General features: G+C 48.2%; 1 protein-coding gene across 4 annotated transcripts in view; it reads left to right on the forward strand.

Moving 5' to 3' along the window:
* The window catches only part of LOC122920335 (fatty acyl-CoA reductase 1), a 68,184-nt gene that overhangs the window by 15,163 nt on the left and 33,888 nt on the right, over window positions 1–19,133 (forward strand). For all 4 annotated transcript variants that reach the window (XM_044269763.1, XM_044269764.1, XM_044269765.1 and 1 more), the window contains exon 2: window positions 10,445–10,648. In XM_044269763.1, coding sequence (XP_044125698.1) covers window positions 10,460–10,648 — 189 coding nt within the window. In that variant the 5' untranslated portion in view covers window positions 10,445–10,459. The remainder of the gene's footprint in view (window positions 1–10,444; window positions 10,649–19,133) is intronic.

The following is a 19,133-nucleotide window of genomic DNA, read 5'->3' on the forward strand; positions in this document are numbered from 1 at the left end:
AGTATTTCTATGTATTCCTACAGTAAAACAATCCAGACCCGTGCAGTAAACCGATATCTACGCGATGCCTGTGATATTGATCCGACCACGTTGCAAGCCTTATGCAACAATGGATGTAAACCCTTAAGTGTCGTACATCCAGTGTATGGAAGTGCGGGGCTGTCCTGGGTCACTGCGTCTCTGGAGGGGATCATGTTACGGACGTCTGATGCTCGCGGCCTCGGCACGCAGCAGTTTTAGTGTTTGGATTCGCTATTTGATCGCACGGACAGCATTTTGGAGTTCTGCCTGAAAACCTGCATCGAGTGCGCCCGGAGCAGAAAGCAAACACGGTCCTCGAGGCGTTGACTTTTGGAGGTTCCTTTTTGTAATTGTGTCTAAAGGTGCAGTGAGGAAATCTGTCACCTGTATTAAATACACACTTCTATCTCCATGGACGGCAGCCAGATGCCGGGGCCAGGTGTATACCGTCTTACGCCATAATCCAGGTGGATATAATATCTGCTCCTATTCACAAGGCTGAAGGGAAATTGAAGCGTACGACCTTAAGTATTTTTCGATTTGAAAACACTGATCCGCAAAAAAGAGATGACGTCTAATTTTTATTTAAAAAAATATATATATTTAGGGATTGGGGATAAGTATGTGACCGATGGGGGTCTGACTGCAGGAATCGAACTGATCACAAAAAGGCGGACTAGTGCCCCCGTATCAGAGGAGCGTTCATGCTGCTGCTCCATTCGGTCTCTATGGGACTTCCACAGACGGTGCTCGGCTACATCCGCCAGTCTGAATGGTAGCATTCGTGCTAGTCTTGCCGCTCCATCCATGTGGTGCACTAGATATGAGGATTGCTCTTACCAAGCTGTGCATGTAGCCGTAGCTTTTACACGGGCCGATGCAGAGCCTTAATGAGCGCGGGTTGACGATCTAAGGCTACTTTCACACTGGCGTTTTGGCTTTCCGTTTGAGATCCGTTCAGGGCTCTCGCAAGGGGTCCGAAACAGATCAGTTTTGCCCTACTGCATTCTGAATGGAAAAGGATCCGCTCAGTTTGCATCAGTTCAGTCTCCATTCCGCTCTGGAGGCGGACACCAAAACGCTGCCTGCTTGATGAAACTGAGCCAAACGGATCCCTCCTGGCACACAATGCAAGTCAATGGGGACGCATCCGTTTTCTATGACGCAATCTGGCACAATGGGAAAACGGATCCGTCCTCTGACTTTCAATGGTGTTCAAGACAATGTTAAAGATGATACAAACGGAACCGTTCTGAACGGATGCAGACGGTTGTATTATCTGAACGGATCCGTCCATGACGGATCTGCACAAAACGCGAGCGTGAAAGTAGCCTAACGAGTTGTCTGACGCTGATTATAAATGGTGATTTACACTCCCCCCCCCCCCATACAGTTTGCCTATTGTCAGCAGTGATGATTTTTTAGGTGCCCATAGAAGATGCAGTCAGCCCTGAAAACTAGAATTCACCAGTGTCTTTTAGAGTCTGGTCTGTTGGCACTGGTATCATGGAGCCCCCAGCGATGGCTGCCAGTCATGTCCACCCACAGTGAAGACTTTGCTCTGCAGGTTCTGTCCAGTATATACAGTCGTATTTGATGTTGGGTTGAGGCATTGCCCGGAAGAGCAAGTAAATATAACCCGATGAGGGGGTTTTCAGCCATTTAGGGACACAGGGCAGAACTGATTGTTGGGAATAGTTTGCCCTCGGATACAGTCACTTTTTATTTTTTTCCCCCAGTGGTAGGACCCCAATCTGATGGCTATCCCCCATCCTGTGGATAGAGGATAACTTTCTATAACCGGAATACCCCTTTAAGAACTGATGTGACAGGGCAGCCATAGAAATGAATAGGGTCGCAACACGACTCACAAGTGTGCTGCTGCCCCAGAATAGCAAAAATCCAACACTGCTGGCTAAATTTATTTTTTTTGCAATTCTGGGGTTGCAGCAAATGTGTGAGTTGCGCTGCGACCGCATTTCTATGGCTGATCTGTGATACTTGGACACTCGACATGTCTCGAGGGCAAAATCGCAGAGTAGTTGTACCCTAACACTGTCAGACCATCACTGCGGCCAGAGAGGACCCCCCCCCCCCTGTAAGAGCATTAGACTAATCCAGCCAGTGGGCATCTTTACATGGCTCTGTCAATAGAATAATAGAGCTGTTATCCCGATTCTACACCTAGTAATTATTACCCTGCCGATAACCTCCTCCCCTCGCATCAGCAGTGAGCGGACGCTGGATCACATATCCGTATAGGTGTTTTATGTCTCTGTGCTGTCTGCCATGGGAGGACACTAGATTATATTTATGACAAGGCATCCCTTTAAATGTGCCCTCTCGAGGTTGTCGGAGGACCCCAGGGGAGTGTTTGTGAAGAGCGGAGGTCACCGTCATGGATTTCCTGCCGGGATCATGTAGGCACGGTTGTTGATCTCCGATGTTGTTTGTTTTTGGTTGTCTCGCTGTAATCGACCAATTAGAGCCTCACGTTATAGGCGCCCGGGGAATAAAAGCGCTCATTTATCTGAGGCCGCCCGACGTGCACGTTGCTGTATGATTGTTAAAGGAACAATACTATTTTATATGATGATTTCAGCTGGAAATATTTATTTGTAATATACAAGCCAAACGTGTCTTAAAGGGGACCTGTTAAATATGGCAGCATGTTCTAGAGCCGGAGGAGCTGAGCAGATTCAGTACAAGGCCTCATTCACAGGTCAGTGTTCCACATACATGTGCCGTACATGTTCTCCTCTGACAGCGCACGTCCCCATTCATTTTAATGTGTGTATTCACACATGTTTTAGCACGGGTGCATGTTCTATTATGTTCGTGTTCACGGATCTGTCGCGACAATCGTAGTCTATGGGTCCGTGTTTCATGGATCATTAGGAAAAGATGCATTGAAAGCTATTCAGCTGCACAGTGAAACACAGATGACACACGGACAGTAAAAAATGGACACACGGACCACTTGCAGGTCCTCCACTGGCATCTTCAGAGTCATCACTGACCATCTTTTCACGGATTTAATGAGGCTTTACTTGTATTTCATTTAAATTCCTGTTTATTTTGGGCTTTGAGGTCCAGGAGGCGGTCCTATCGGTGATTGACAGCTCTGTCACTGATGGCACCGCCTCCTATGAGTGATAAATCTCCCCCATAGGGCTGAGAAGGAGGGGTTACCATACTCGTGTGCATGATAAGTGACCGGTTACCGTTCTTCATGGCCTCCAAAATGGCTGACTATAGTTGCATGATAATAGAAGGTAAATTTTACAGAAAATTTACCTTCATTTTTGTACTACCTGGCGGCGGTGCGGTACCCCTGTCGCGGGCGCCTGTCTGCCGGCTGTGCGGTTCCCCTGCTGTGGGCTCCTACCTAGGCGTGGTGCAGTTCCCAAGCTACTGGCGGCGGCACTGCTGTCCTCTGTGGCGCCTACCTTAGAATAAGACTACTTTTCACATTAGCGTTTTGGCTTTCCGTTTGTGAGATCCGTTCAGGGCTCTCACAATCGGTCCAAAACGGATCAGTTTTGCCCTAATGCATTCTGAATGGAAAAGAATCTGCTCAGAACGCATCAGTTTGCCTCCGTTCAGTCTCAATTCCACTTTGGGGGTTGGACACAAATGCTTGCAGCGTTTTTCTGTTCGCGATGTGGTGCGGAGCAAGACGGATCCGTCCTGGCACACAATATAAGTCAATGGGGACGAATCGGTTTTCTCCGGCACAGTAGAAAACAAATCCGTCCGTCCCCCCCCCCCCCCGGACGGATCCGCCCAGAAAAAAAAAAAGCTAATGTGAAAGACGACTGGCATCAAATCTGTTTTTTTGGTATGCGCATCCATAATAGTTCCTGTTCCTAGGCCTCTGAAGTGTGACTGTCCTTGGAGACGTCTCGCTGACTTTACTGTCACTTTATGACCATTTCTCACTATATCCTCTCTTTTATTAGTTGGGAAATTGCTGTGTTTTTTTTGTTTCTTTTCCATGAGTGCAGCGAGCGTGCAAGTAAAATAAAGTACACAAATGTGGGTCTGACGCACTCTGTACTCGCTGGGAAGACAAAGCCGCCCTTGTCCGCTGACCCTGGGGACGGCTTGGCCTCTATGCTGTGAATGGCGGTTCGGACGGCCGTACCAGGGTGTATTGTGCGCCTTTCTCCAATCCCAGCGCACAACAACCTCTCCATGTACAGATTCCTCCAGTGTTTTATGGAATGTTATCAGTGTTTTATGGATGGGGATAATACTTGTGCTAATCAATAGCGAGTAGTTTACTCTGATAAGGTTTCTGTGCTTATCTCACTTTCACTCTGCAGTAGCCGCTTATCAATCGATTTATTCCCCCCCCTAAGCAATGAGTGTTAAAAGCTTCCCCTGTGGACGGGCTATACTATTACAGGCAGCCCCCCCCCCCGCCTCGTGGGAGGGGCTATAGTATTACAGGCAGCCCCCCCCGCCTCGTGGGAGGGGCTATAGTATTACAGGCAGCCCCCCCCCGCCTCATGGGAGGGGCTATAGTATTACAGGCAGCCCCCCCGCCTCGTGGGAGGGGCTATAGTATTACAGGCAGCCCCCCCCCCGCCTCGTGGGAGGGGCTATAGTATTACAGGCAGCCCCCCTGCCTCGTGGGAGGGGCTATAGTATTACAGGTAGCCCCCCTGCCTCGTGGGAGGGGCTATAGTATTACAGGCAGCCCCCCTGCCTCGTGGGAGGGGCTATAGTACTACAGGCAGCCCCCCTGCCTCGTGGGAGGGGCTATAGTACTACAGGCAGCCCCCCTGCCTCGTGGGAGGGGCTATAGTACTACAGGCAGCCCCCCTGCCTCGTGGGAGGGGCTATAGTACTACAGGCAGCCCCCCTGCCTCGTGGGAGGGGCTATAGTATTACAGGCAGCCCCCCTGCCTCGTGGGAGGGGCTATAGTATTACAGGCAGCCCCCCTGCCTCGTGGGAGGGGCTATAGTATTACAGGCAGCCCCCCTGCCTCGTGGGAGGGGCTATAGTATTACAGGCAGCCCCCCTGCCTCGTGGGAGGGGCTATAGTATTACAGGCAGCCCCCCTGCCTCGTGGGAGGGGCTATAGTATTACAGGCAGCCCCCCTGCCTCGTGGGAGGGGCTATAGTATTACAGGCAGCCCCCCTGCCTCGTGGGAGGGGCTATAGTATTACAGGCAGCCCCCCTGCCTCGTGGGAGGGGCTATAGTATTACAGGCAGCCCCCCTGCCTCGTGGGAGGGGCTATAGTATTACAGGCAGCCCCCCTGCCTCGTGGGAGGGGCTATAGTATTACAGGCAGCCCCCCTGCCTCGTGGGAGGGGCTATAGTATTACAGGCAGCCCCCCTGCCTCGTGGGAGGGGCTATAGATGTCAGAGAGGGGGCTCTGGTGGACCCATCCATACACAGGCAACCGGATAGAGAAGCCAATTCTTCTCCCCCCGCCACCATATAAAATGGGGTTGTGAAGTTATTCTATAGTGTCGTCATATATATTAATCTCTGTTAAAGCAGTTATCTCAAAACCACATTGATTCATCAAAACCTCCTATTGAACTGGCTAGGATCCATGCACTTGTATTACATAATGTTCTGGTAAGGAGGTGCCAGTCGGAACAAGCAGAGCCTCCGTGGGACTTGAATGTCTTTTAGGACCACATATTAGAGAAAGAGGGTCATGTCCTTAAGGTTAAAGGGTGGGGTGAATGCTGGAGGGGACCGGAAGAGGAGAACCTGGGATTTGATGACATTTCTTCATGGTCATCATGAGATTAAAGGGCATCTGTCAGCAGATGTGTACCTGTGATGCTGGATGACCTGTTGGCAGCTGAAGGCATCTGTGTTGGTCCTATGCCCATATGTGCCCGCATTGCTGAGAAAAATGGTGTTTTAATATAGGCAAATGAGCCTCTAGGTGCAACGGGGGTGTAGCCATTACACTTGAAGGGTCTGTTCTCTCTGCACTATGACAGGGCCAGGCAGTATAATCATCATTGCCAAGCCCTGTCGAGCAAAGTGCAGAGGGCGGGAAGTTGCAGAGAGCACTAGGTGTAATGGCAACGCCCCCGTTGCTCCTAGAGGCTCATTTGCATATATGAAAACAAAACTTTTCTTTGCCATCACTGTACATTATCCCAGCATTGTGACATCAGTGTGCATTCTCCCAGCCCTATGACATCACTGGGTAAATTTTCCTTGTGTTGTCACGTAACTGTGTGTATCCCCCCCCCCCCCCAACCCTCATTTACTGCTTGTGCTTGGAAGACGTAATATTAATGTTGCTATGGGCCCCCGTGATTACTTAGTGTGCTCCTGGTCAGGGCCAGGCATGATGTTGTTTTCTCTGCCTGGCCCTGTCAAAGTGCAGAGGGAGAACCAGTTGAAGAGAGAGCAGAGCCTCTAGGTGTAATGGTAACGCCCCCGTTGCTCCTAGAGGCTCATTTGCATATATTAATACATAATTTTTCTCAGCAATGCGGGCACATATGGGCATGGGACTAACACGGATGCCTTCAGCTGCTAACAGGTCAGCCAGTTTCATAGGTACAAAGCTGCTGACAGATGCCCTTCAAGAGTTTGCCTCAGTTGTGTCCAGTCTTCCCAATCATAAGTGAGATGGTGCTTAGACCCCGGCTGTCAGGGCATGGGGTCTGATATATTTAGGAGATTTGACATCCCCTTCTCGACTGATGCCAGCGGTCAGTTTGGCAGTAAGGCTGTTCCTCTAAGCACATACTGTATGTCAAACTCGCGGCCCTGCAGCTGTTGAAAAACGACATCTTCCGTCGTGCCCAGACAGCCTGCAGATCTCGGGGCATGATGGGAGTTGTAGTTTTGCAATCCCAAGAGTTTGAAATCCCTGCTCCACAGTGCCTTTGCCCTCACTAAACGTTGAACGGTCGCGTTGCTGAATCGCAACATATTGAAAATAATTGTGGCCTCGTTGTGAATCTCAAGTTGCCAAAATTTCAGCAGGTTCTGGACGGCTGCTCGCCGCTGTGACTTGCAGGTTGCAACACTATTACATTCACTTTCATTATATTGTGATGTAGCCTCACTATACATCGCACATGTATTCCTAATCTAGGGATTACTCGGCTGTTCTCGTAACTCCCATAGAAACGGTAAGAGGATTCTGGGAGTTGTAGTTTCAGAACATCTGATGTGCCAGAGGTCACTAATCCCTGTCCTAACCTAAAGGATCATGTACACTGACAAGAGATTTACAGCATATGTACATTTTCCGATCATCCAATGTGGAAGATGTACGGGGAAGCTGTATATGGCGGGTGACAAAAATGGGGGCAGTTTTGGTTTTCTGGTTGGAGTTTTTCTAGAACTTATTGCACAAGTCAACAACAGTCAGCACTCCTGTGGTGAAACTACAACTCCCAGCAGGTTCCAGTTACTTCTGTGGAAGTTCTGAGAATGGCCTAGAAAATATGCATGCTAGGAGTTGTAGTTCAACCACTGCCTGAGGTTGCTGATGCCTGACATATCAGATTGTTATCCATAATGATATTAAAGGGGTTTTCTCTAGTAGCAGTCCCCCCCACAGGATAGGAGATCAGTATCTGATCGCTAGGGGTCCAACTGCTGTGAACGCCATCATTTATGAGATCGTAAAATGCGGCAGTAGTACATGTGACCACTTCTCCATTCACTTCTGTCGGACTATCGGAGATCGGGACCCCTGTTCTAGTGGATTCTGGGAGTCCCAACAGTCAGACCCTTGGTGATCAGATACTGATCCTTTGTGCTGTGGATGGGAAACACCCTTAAGATAGGTTGTTGTGTATGGGCCCTGGGCAAGGGGATCATGGCATGGAGGAGCAGATGGCACTGGAGGAGGGGGACATGGCAATGGAGGGGCAAATGGCACTGGAGGAGGAGGACATGGCAATGGAGGGGCAAATTACACTGGGAGTGGGGGACATGGCATGGAGGGGCTGATCTAATGGCAGTGGGGGACATCACATGGCATGGAGGCACTGGGGGACATGGCAACGGATGGCATGGAGGAGCTGATGGAACTGGGGGGGGGGAACTTGGGCTGATGGAACTGGGGGGGGGGAACTTGGGCTGATGGAACTGGGGGGGGGGGAACTTGGGCTGATGGAACTGGGGGGGGGGAACTTGGGCTGATGGAACTGGGGGGGGGGGGAACTTGGGCTGATCGCACAGGGGGGAATGAAGGGTGTTGGGGGTCTGAGTTTTTATAAAGGAAAACAGTCTTTTTTTTTTTTTTTTTTTTTTTGAGTACTTGATTAATCCTAAAAATAATCGGTTGCTGCAGCCCTAGTATGGGCAGAGGGCTGGAGAAATGCTTTCCTGTCATCAGGGATTTCCTGCCATTCCTCCCGCTCTTCCGGTCTCCGACACGAGCACCTGGAGGCAGACGTGGGTGTAATACCCTGCGTGTCATTTGTACAGTAGTCGGGTTTGATAAAATGGAAGTTTTCATGTTTGCTTGGTTTTGTAGGAAAATATGTACAGTTCTCCACCTTTTGGTAGGTTACCAAGTGTATTTTGGACGGCTCTACAACAACCCTTCATGATCCAAGGAGGACCTGATCCAATGCAGGCTTGGGCAGTGTTTGTCTGGTGGTGACTCATGGCACCTATACGCCGGCAAGGCAAACATAAAAAAAGTTCTCTCCCGTATCGCGGTTCGAACGCTGGCACCGCCTGCTCTGTGGGGAAGACCTGTCATGCCCGACCTTTATCTAACACCATTCGTGATGCAGTTTACGATGGAGAGATACGCCATAATGAAGAGGTGCCCGCCTGTCATCAGTGCACCACAATCTGAAATCTGTGCCGGCTAGGAGCTGGTGTACGTTTCAGGCATTACTTGCACCAGAAAACTGGCACAAATGACGGTGTATGTCAAGCAAGATTTGAGGAAAATAAATTTGAGGTGGTCAGCCACTCTATAGTCGCTTTACCCTCATTTGTCACACTTTATTGGGGTCCAGGAAGCTGAGATAAACCGCAGCACAACCCTTCAGTCCGACTACAACCGGCTGCATCCGTTTAGAACGAATCTGTTTGTATTTTATCAAAAATGAAAGGGGGGGGGGGGGGGGGGGGGAGGCACTAAAACTGTTGTAAGTCAATGGGAGCTGGATCCGTTTTTTTCGTATCCGGCACCTTTGACTTGGGGTACTTTCACACTAGCATTAAAGTTTTCCGGTGTTGAGTTCCGTCACAGGGGCTCAATACCGGGAAAAAAATGATCAGTTTTATCCTAATGCATTCTGAATGGAGAGCAATCCGTTCAGGATGCGTCAGTTCAGTCCATCTTACGTTTTTTTGGCCAGAGAAAATACCGCAGAATCCTAAACACTTGGCGGAAGTGTATTGGTGCCGGGATTAAAATTGCTGCATTGACTGATCCGTTCTTCCAGTCTGCGCATGCGCAGACCTTTAAATCTGTGAAGAAAATAAATACCGGATCCGTCTGACAACCGTTTGCATCCGGATTACCGGATCCGGCAGGCAGTTCCGGTGACAGAACTGCCTGCCGGAATCCTCTGCTTCAAGTGTGAAGTACCCCAAGATGATTTTTGTTGCCGGATCAGGCTTGTTCAATTTCCTATGCCGGACACAAAAATGTTGCGTGCAACTGTTTTGTGCCCGGCATGGGATCGCAACAAACTGGAACGGAAAGCATTCTGGTGCGCTCCTCCTTTTTTACTTTTTTTTTATTTTATTTTATTTTTTTCTTCAGTTTTGTCCCCATGGACCATGAATGGGGACAAAACTGAAGCGGTGTGCTGCGGTTTTAAGACGCTGTACCGGATCTCAAATCCGGAATGTGAAAGTAGCCTTACCTGCCTTTTGACAGAGGGAACCCTGCAGTTTTTGACAGTAGTCTCCCCTCCCCCAAATCTTATTTATATTAATTTGTGTGGTGTTGATATGACATTACCATTGAATGGCGCTTTATTAACCTCCCGGATCTGTAAGCCGCCAGCGTGATCGCGCCTGGTCGGGTCTTGTATAAGGAGTCTTTCACACGAGCAACACAGATTCGGGGCCTATTCAGGAAAAAACTGATGGTTTTGCACGCAGGTTTAGGGCTCATGCACACAACCTTTTTGTCCACATCATTGAAAACCGCTTTTCATCTGGATGCCTGTTTTTCACGCTGCCCATTCATTTCTATGGGACGAGAGCTGCGGGAAACAATGGACAGTGTAAAACATCCTGCGATGGTCTATGAATCTGCAAGTACCTATAGAAAGGAATGGGTCAGGATTCAGTCCATTTGCAAAACGGTTAACATCCTTGCTCGTGTGGACCATAAGTCTGTGTCATGCTGGGGTAGATACGGTTTTCTGCATTCTCGGAGCTCACGGGTAGGATGCTCGGATTGTCACCACTAAATATCCTCTCATTCTGTTCTTTCTACAGGACTTAAGGTTCACCATGATATCCATTCCAGACTTCTACAGAGGGAAGAATGTCCTCATCACAGGGGCCACAGGCTTCATGGGGAAGGTCCTGCTGGAGAAGCTGCTGAGGTCTTGCCCAGGCATCAAGGCGGTTTATGTGCTGGTGCGACCCAAAGCTGGCCAGAAGCCTCAGGAACGAGTGGATGAAATGATGAGCTGCAAGGTAAGTCATGGCACGTCGGCCATATGTCACCTCGTCGTGTTGTCAGAATAACCGTTTTTGCATCTTGTGATCGCGACGTCCAAGGACGAGCTTCTGTCTGATCTCCGCTAGAGACTTGTCAATCACAAGGGGATTGTGAACGTTTTTGTTGACGTAGGGTGGGATGATATCGAAAAATCCCCACAGTAACATTAAGAAATGTATCATGATATCAAGATATATGATAAATGCCCATTTAGAAAAAAAATAAAAATTGGGGCCACAAGGAGCAGTTAAAATGTATGGGGGCTACAAGGAGACATTATGCTGTATAGGGTGGTCACAAGGAGACATTCTACTGAATGGTGGGGGCCAAAATTAGACGTTACACTGTATGGGGGGGGGGGGGGGGCCACAGTGAGACGTTCTACTGTATGAGGGGGCCACAATTAGACGTTATACTGTATGGGGGGGCAGAAGGAAATGTTATACTGTTTGTGGGGGCCACAAGTCGAGCCCCCATAGAGTATAATGTCTCCTTGTGGCCCCAATGTACCAGCCGGAGTGGTGCACAGGGATTTCGCTCACCAGCGCCGCCGCTCTTAGTCTGAGGTCCCCGTTCCTCTTGTGCAACATGTGTTTACGACACGTACCGACTTGGGTGCGCAGCCTGCTGACGTGTAATGTGCATCGAGGGCCAGGATGTGATGTGTGTTGGCGCACATAACACGTTGGTACGTGTCTATGCGATGCCTGTTTTTTTAAGCTGTCAGCGCTAAGTGCTCCTATGATGTCACTAAAATACTGCCGTAATTAAGAAATAGTGATATAGCCACATCGCTGTTTCTCCTGCAATGTTTGTAGGTCCCGGTTTATCGCCCAACCCAAGGCTGACAACAGGTGATCAGGGGGCAGCGAGGATAAAGACGGATGGAACAGCAGATTGCATTCAGATGCAGATTAGTGTGGAGTCCCTCTGAGTTTTGGGGCTTTGCCAGTTTCCTGTGTTTTGCCCTCTGTTCACCTTCAGATAATTATACCACTGATTCTGACATTTACTCTCCTGGTTAGGGCCGTGGTGAATCCCATGTGGATTTAAAGTGATACTCCCTTGGTAGAAACGCTTGTCTGCCATGGTAACCAGCACCGGGACCTTGAGTCGCATTGTGCTTGCCTTGTACGTGGTGTCGGAATCGTAAAGAATATGCAGAGAAGTTGGCGGCATGTATAGATGCCTACGTATGGGTAGATACCCTGAGATACTGCTCAGGAGGGGGAAGAATAAAATGTTCCCCTTGATGACTTGATTCTTCTCTACATTGTCTTGAAGGCTGTATTGTCCTTGCTCCAGGGATAGCACTTGTTAACGCTTTCAGGGCTAGGGTCTTCAGTTGCTGAAATGTCCACAGCAATATTTTTTACCTTTTTTTTTTTTTTTTTTTTTTTGGGAATGAGGGGGCCTCATGCGTACAACCACGGATCTGCAAAATATGAACCCTCCCGCGTGCGTTCCACATTTTTTTTTTTTTTTCACTCCCTCGGCAGGGCGGACCAAAATAGGACCTACTTTACAATTTGCGGAACAGACTTCCTGTCTCTTGAGAGCAGCCCTCATGGGCCATAGACACGATGGACAGGAGGAGACCCCATTGACTTCTATGGTAGACTTTTCTACATGGCTGTGCAGAGGCTGGGAGGAAGTAGATGAGCTGTAATATCACCTACTGTGAAGGGTGGATCCCATGTTATCCATTGTAAGAGTTAGGTAGCGGGGTCGTCTCTGGGATTGACTAGCACACTCTATTGCCCACAGATTCCAGGCAAGCTCAGTTCCATCAACTGTCCAGATTTGTCAGCAGGGGTACCTAAATAAAACAAAATTATATGCCTGTCCGGTTCTAACTATACAATCAGGAACTCCTGACTAACCTGGTGCCAGCCTAACACTGGGCCCAAAACATAACCATATCGTTTGTACCACCTGCTATGCTCTCAGACTCCCAGAAGTCCTGTTCCTGGGCATAGTCAGAGCGACACCTGAGGAGTGATTACCTGACAGCCCAAAACCCGGATTGTCCGGATGAAGTAGGAGCCCACCCTTCTCTCCCCACTCCAGCAACACAGACCCGAAAAAAAGTTTGTTTTTTTTATACACTGAACAAAAATATAAACGCAACACTGATTAGACAGCATGAATATTGCACAGGTGTGCCTTGGACTGCCCACAATAAATGTCCACTCTGAAATGTGCACTGTTTTGCCGTACTGGGGGGTCAGAAAACCAGTCAGTATTTGGTGTGGCCACCATTTGCCTCACACAGTGCAACACATCTCCGTGGCATAGAGTTGATCAGGTTGTTGATTGTGGCCTGTGGAATGTTGGTCCACTCCTCTTCTATAGCTGTGCGAAGTTGCTGAATATTGGCAGGAACTGGAACGCGCTGTCGTATATGCGGATCCAGAGCATCCCAAACATGCTCAATGGGTGACCTGTCCAGTGAGTATGCTGGCCATGCAACAACTGTGATGTTTTCAGCTTCCAGGAATTGGGTACAGATCCTTGCAATATGGGGCCGTGCATTATCATGCTGTAACATGAGGTGATGGTCGTGGATGAATGGCACAACAATGGGCCTCAGGATCTCGTCACTGTATCGCTGTGCATTCAAAATGCCATCAATAAAATGCATCTGTGTTCATTGTCCATAACATACGCCTGCCCATACCATAACCCCACCACCACCATGGGCCACTCGATGCACAACGTTGATGTCAGCAAACCGCTCACCCACACACGCTGTCTGCCATCTGCCCTGAACAGTGAAAACCGGGACTCATCCGTGAACAGAACGCCTCTCCAATGTGCCAGACTCCATCGAATGTGAACATTTTCCCACTCAAGTCGGTTACGACGACTAGTTGCAGTCGGGTCCAGACCCTGATGAGTACGACGAGCTGCAGATGAGCTTCCCTGAGACGGTTTCTGACAGTTTAAGCAGAAATTCTTTGGTTATGCAAACCGATTGTTGCTGCAGCTGTCCGGGTGGCTGCTCTGAGGATCATGGAGGTGAACATGCTGGATGTGGAGGCCCTGGGCTGGTGTGGTTACACGTGGTCTGCGGTTGTGAGGCCGGTTGGATGTACTGCCAAATTCTCTGAAACTCCTTTTGGAGACGGCTTATGGTAGAGAAATGAACATTCATTGCACGGGGAACAGCTCTGGTAGATATTCCTGCAGTCAGCATGCCAACTGCACGCTCCCTCAAACATTGCAACATCTGTGGCATTGTGCTGTGTGATCAAACTGCACATTTCAGAGTGGCCTTACATTGTGGGCAGTCTAAGGCACACCTGTGCAATATTCATGCTGTCTAATCAGCACCTTGATATGCCACACCTGTGAGGTGGGATGGATTATCTCGGTAAAGGAGAAGCGCTCACTAACACAGATTTAGACAGATTTGTGAACCATATTTGAGAGTAATGGGTCTTTTGTGTATGTAGAAAATGTTTCAGATCTTTGAGTTCAGCTCATGCAAAATGGGAGCAAAACCGAAAGTGTTTATACTTTTTGTTCAGTGTAAAATTTTATTAAATATAGATGGGGGAAAAAAACCTTGACCTATTGTTTAAGTGTACTTTCACACTTGCGGCAGGACGGATCCGACAGGCTGTTCACCATGTAGGATCCGTCCTTCGGCTATTTCGCCGTGCCGCCGCTCCGTCCCCATTGACTATAATGGGGAAGGGGGCGGAGCTCCGGCGGTTCACGGCGAAAGGCTGCCGGACTAAAATTACTGCATGTCAGGCTTTTTAGTCCGGCGGCTTTCGCCGTGCTGCGCCGGAGCTCCGCCCCCGTCTCATTTTCTGAAGACACATTCCCTTTTAATGTGGTGCCAAAACTAGTAAATTTTTCTTAGTCCCCCCCCCCCCCCCTTTTTCTTTAAATGTATTTCTACGTTTTTTTTTGCCAAGTCATAGCAAGATGCAATCCTGTTATTGTCACATGTATAGCGATGTCAAATGTGTGTACTGTGCCCCATATGCATAACTGCAAAAATGTCCGAGGACTCGTGGTCCTCATCTTGATTCGAGCTGGGATATGTAAATGAGAACAAGTTTCTGTCTACAAAATCTTGCATTTTTGAATACAAAGAGCAGATGGGGCGAGGACGGAGAGTCAAAAATAGTGGTGCGTAATTAGTGTGTGTGTGTGTGTGTGTGTGAATTTGGGCTAACGCATTTTGCATGAAATGGATGCAATACTACGAGGCTGCAGGATGCCAATCTAATGTGCACCCATACCATGGACAATGCTTCAGATGATGCATAAGCTGGGGGGGGGGGGAGCTGGATTTTAGCAGGGCAAGAGGAGGTTAAACGGGTCTGGTAACTGGGATTAGCATAGGCTTTCTTATGTTTGATTGGGAGAGTGCTTGCGGCAACAGAAATCTTCCCACACTGCTCTCTTGGCAATGGTGGCCGGACAAGTTTAAGTGTGTGTTGTCCAGTCTTAAGTCGGGGCCTCTTCAGGATAGGACGAACGTGGGTGCAGGGTGTCTGACTTCTGCCGATCAGCTAGTGATGCCCTCTCCCCAGGCTAGGGTGGGTGCACGGTTTAGGGCCCCTGCTGATCAGCTAGCGATGACCTCTCTGATTTCTAGAGAAAGTGTTTCTTTCAGGATCCTGCAGACTGACGCACAGTTGAGTGTAGATTTATTTATTTTAAATTTGATTATTTTTTTAATTCTCTATTTTTGTTAGTATATTTGGTAGATTAATATCTGGGTACTTTGGCCCAAGTCTGTCTGCAAATCAGGGCAGGAAACTGGAGTCGCCCTTTTGTATCTTATCTTTGTGTCATTTGACATAGATTGTGCCCTGGGCTCACGTCATGAATGTATCTTTGGCAGACGCTCCTATCTGATACAGAACCGCGCCGGAGAGATCGCTACTACACCTTGCCTTTTAGGCACTTTTTATAGTGTCTTTTGGTAATGCAAAGATTTATAGTTTTAAAGGGGTTGTCTCACTTTGGCAAATGGTGTTTATCATGTAGAGAAAGTTAATACCAGGCACTTCCTAATGTATTGTGATTTGTCCATATTGCTGAATTCATTTTTGCAGACTTAAAAAAATAATATATATATATATATATATATATATATATATATATATATATATATATGTATAATAATATATATGCTCCTGAATACATTATAGCACAATGACACCGGCTGCTGTTAGGCCCCTTTCACACGGGCGAGATTTCCGTGCGGGTGCAATGAGTGAGGTAAACACATTGCACCTGCACTGAATCCGGACCCATTCATTTCTATGGGGCTGTGCACATGAGCGGTGATTTTCGCGCATCACTTGTGCGTTGTGTGAAAATCTCAGCATTCTCCTCTTTGTGCGTTTTTCACGTAACGCAGGCCCCAAGATATGAATGGGGTTGCGTGAAAATCGCAAGCAAGTGCGGATGCAGTGCGATTTTCACGCATGGTTGCTAGGTGATTATCGGGATGGAGACCCGATCATTATTATTTTCCCTTATAACATGGTTATAAGGGAAAGTAATAGCATTCTGAATACAGAATGCATAGTACAATAGGGCTGAAAGGGTTAAACAAATAATACGCATAATACTCAATACGCAGACGGTGCAACGGTACTTTATTTCAGTGGTTAAAAATCTAACGTCCAGTTAAACAAAATCCTTGTTTACGGAAAAAAGCGGAACTGACACGAAAAGATAATACGTTTCTGTGCATGAGCCCTAAGGCTGTGTCAGACTCTGCCAATGATTCTCAGGAGGGAGGCGTTCCTTCCCGTCAGTCGCCTGATCACTAGCAGAAGAGACAGCTGCCTTTACATTCAGCGATCTCCTCCACGGTATAGGGCTGGAGCTATCATTATACCATCGTCGCTCCTCCCCATGCTGTCCAGTTGTTTGCCTGCGGCAGTAATTTGTAAACCTGTCAAAGGATTTGGATTGCCCAATAATTGAGCGTTTGCTTGTTCGGGTAATCGGCGGCAGTATTAGGCTACTTTCACACTAGCGTTCGATCGGATCCGTTCTGAACGGATCCGCTCATATTAATGCAGACGGTGGCTCCGTTCAGAACGGATTCCGTTTGCATTACCATGAACAACAAAAAAAAATAAAAAATAAAATAATAATTTTTTTTTTTTTTTTTTTTTTCATGATAGTGCAAACGGGACCCGTTTTGACTTTACATTGAAAGTCAATGGGGGACGGATCCGTTTGAAAATTGAGCCATACTGTGTCAACTTCAAACGGATCCGTCCCCATTGACTTACATTGTAAGTCTGGACGGATCCGTTTGCCTCCGCACAGCCAGGCGGACACCCGAACGCTGCAAGCAGCGTTCAGGTGTCCGCCTGCTGAGCGGAGCGGAGGACAGACGGTGCCAGACTGATGCATTCTGAGCGGATCCGTATCCACTCAGAATGCATTAGGGCTGGACGGATCAGTTCGGGGCCGCTTGTGAGAGCCTTCAAACGGAACTCACAAGCGGAGCCCCGAACGCAAGTGTGAAAGTAGCCTTACACTGCCAGATCGTCGCAAACCAGCATTACTGCAGACACTCGTTAGTGATTGGCCCGACAATCGCCTGGTGTAATACAGGTTTTATAAAAACGCAATGCTTTAGAATAGAGCTCTTTTAACCCCTTCAGGATCGAACATTTCCGCCAAGGTTTTTTGAATGTGACATTACAGCATTAACCTTGCACTAAAAATGACAGGACATCCTTATTCTATGTGTCAGTACGATTATGGCAATACCAAATGTGTATAGTTATTAGTAGGGATGAGCAAATCGACTTTGGATGAAACATCCGAAACAGATTCGCATTAAACTTTGTTTCAATACTGTACGGAGCGAGCGCTCCGTACAGCATTAGAATGTATTGGCTCCGATGAGCCGAAGTTAATACTCGCGAGACTTTGCGTAATAACTTCAGAAATTGATTTATACTGTAAAAAAACATTTGCCGAACTCTGGTTCGGTTCCAAGTCAGACAAAGGGAGCCACCCTCGTTCTGTCTAACCAGTTCGGTATGGACAGTGACATCTGAGGGGTTAATTGTCGGGGGTTGGCATCATCGCCAATCCCGGTCACTGCCAGCAGATGTCTGCAGTATTATACAGCCAACACCGCCACGCGTATGCTCTGCTTGTGAGTTCGCTCCATACATCCCCAGCACACTAATGCCGTACATGCACAGCATTACGTATTAAGGAGGTTAACAGCCGAGGGGAGTTAAGATGGTGGCGGTTATAATACCCGGGAAAACAAGCTGCTGTCACCTGATTGTGTCACTGCAGCTGGAGCAATGGCCGCTGCCTGCTCCTCGCTCTCTCTGCTTTGGCTCATACAGCGAGGCCTGACTGAGCCACCCCTTCTCATCTCTGGTGTTCACAGAGCTAACCGGTTGACCTGATGGGATTTTAATATTGCTAGCCTATTCTCAGGTTAGGCCTACAATATCTCATCGGGGGATTCAACACCCCCCCCCCCCCCCCCCACCAATCAGCTGTTCAGCAGTGGCTCTGGTGCCAGACGTGGTCTCTGTCCATTGTGCAGTGTGGGGGTCAGCAACCTCTGGTGCTGCAGCTGTTCTGGAACTACAACTCCCACCATTCTCCTTTCACTTCCTTGGGAGTTTAAAAAAGAACAGATGAGTAAGAATGCATGCTGGGAGTTGTAGTTTCAAAGCAGCTGGCGTGCCGAAGCCTGCTGATCCCTGGTCTAGTGCAGGGATGGCCAACCTGAGGCTCTCCACATGTTACAAAACTACAACTCCCAGCATGCACAGACTGCCAACAGCTATCGGCCTACAGCAGGGCATGGTGGGAATTGTAGTTTTACAACAGCTGGAGAGCCACAGCTTGGCCATGCCTGGTCTAGTGGATGGAGCTCGTAACCGCAGAGCTGCTCCCATTCACTTCAGTGCTGCAGGTCCCTGCCCTGTCCACTACACCTGTGTTTCCCAACCAGTGTGCCTCCAGCTGTTGCAAAACTACAACTCCCAGCATGCCCGCACAGCCAAAGGCTGTCCAGGCATGCTGGGAGTTGTAGTTTTGCAACAGCTGGAGGCACACTGGTTGGGAAACACTGCACTACACAACGGACGCTGTGTAGTCCTGGCTCCTACTGCTGAACGGCTGGGTGTTGAACCCAGGGCGTTAAAATCCTGGAAAATCTCTTTAAGGAAGGGTGCAGCCACATAACTTTATTTTTTTCTGCTTATTGCAAAATACCACAAAGTTCATGCACTTTCACAAGTGTTTTGTATAGCTTTTTTTATTTTTATTTTTTTTTTTTTTTTTTTTTTTTACATTTTATCTCCTTTTTGAGATGGGAAGGAAGATCATAAATGGCACATCTAGAGCATGATATATTTCGAAAGAAACTGTGCAGAACTATTAAATAAAACCCAAATAAAGAATACTACTATAAAAATTTTTGAAAATTGT

This window comes from Bufo gargarizans, chromosome 10 (assembly GCF_014858855.1).
Source record: "Bufo gargarizans isolate SCDJY-AF-19 chromosome 10, ASM1485885v1, whole genome shotgun sequence".
Classification (NCBI taxonomy): Eukaryota; Metazoa; Chordata; class Amphibia; order Anura; family Bufonidae; genus Bufo; species Bufo gargarizans.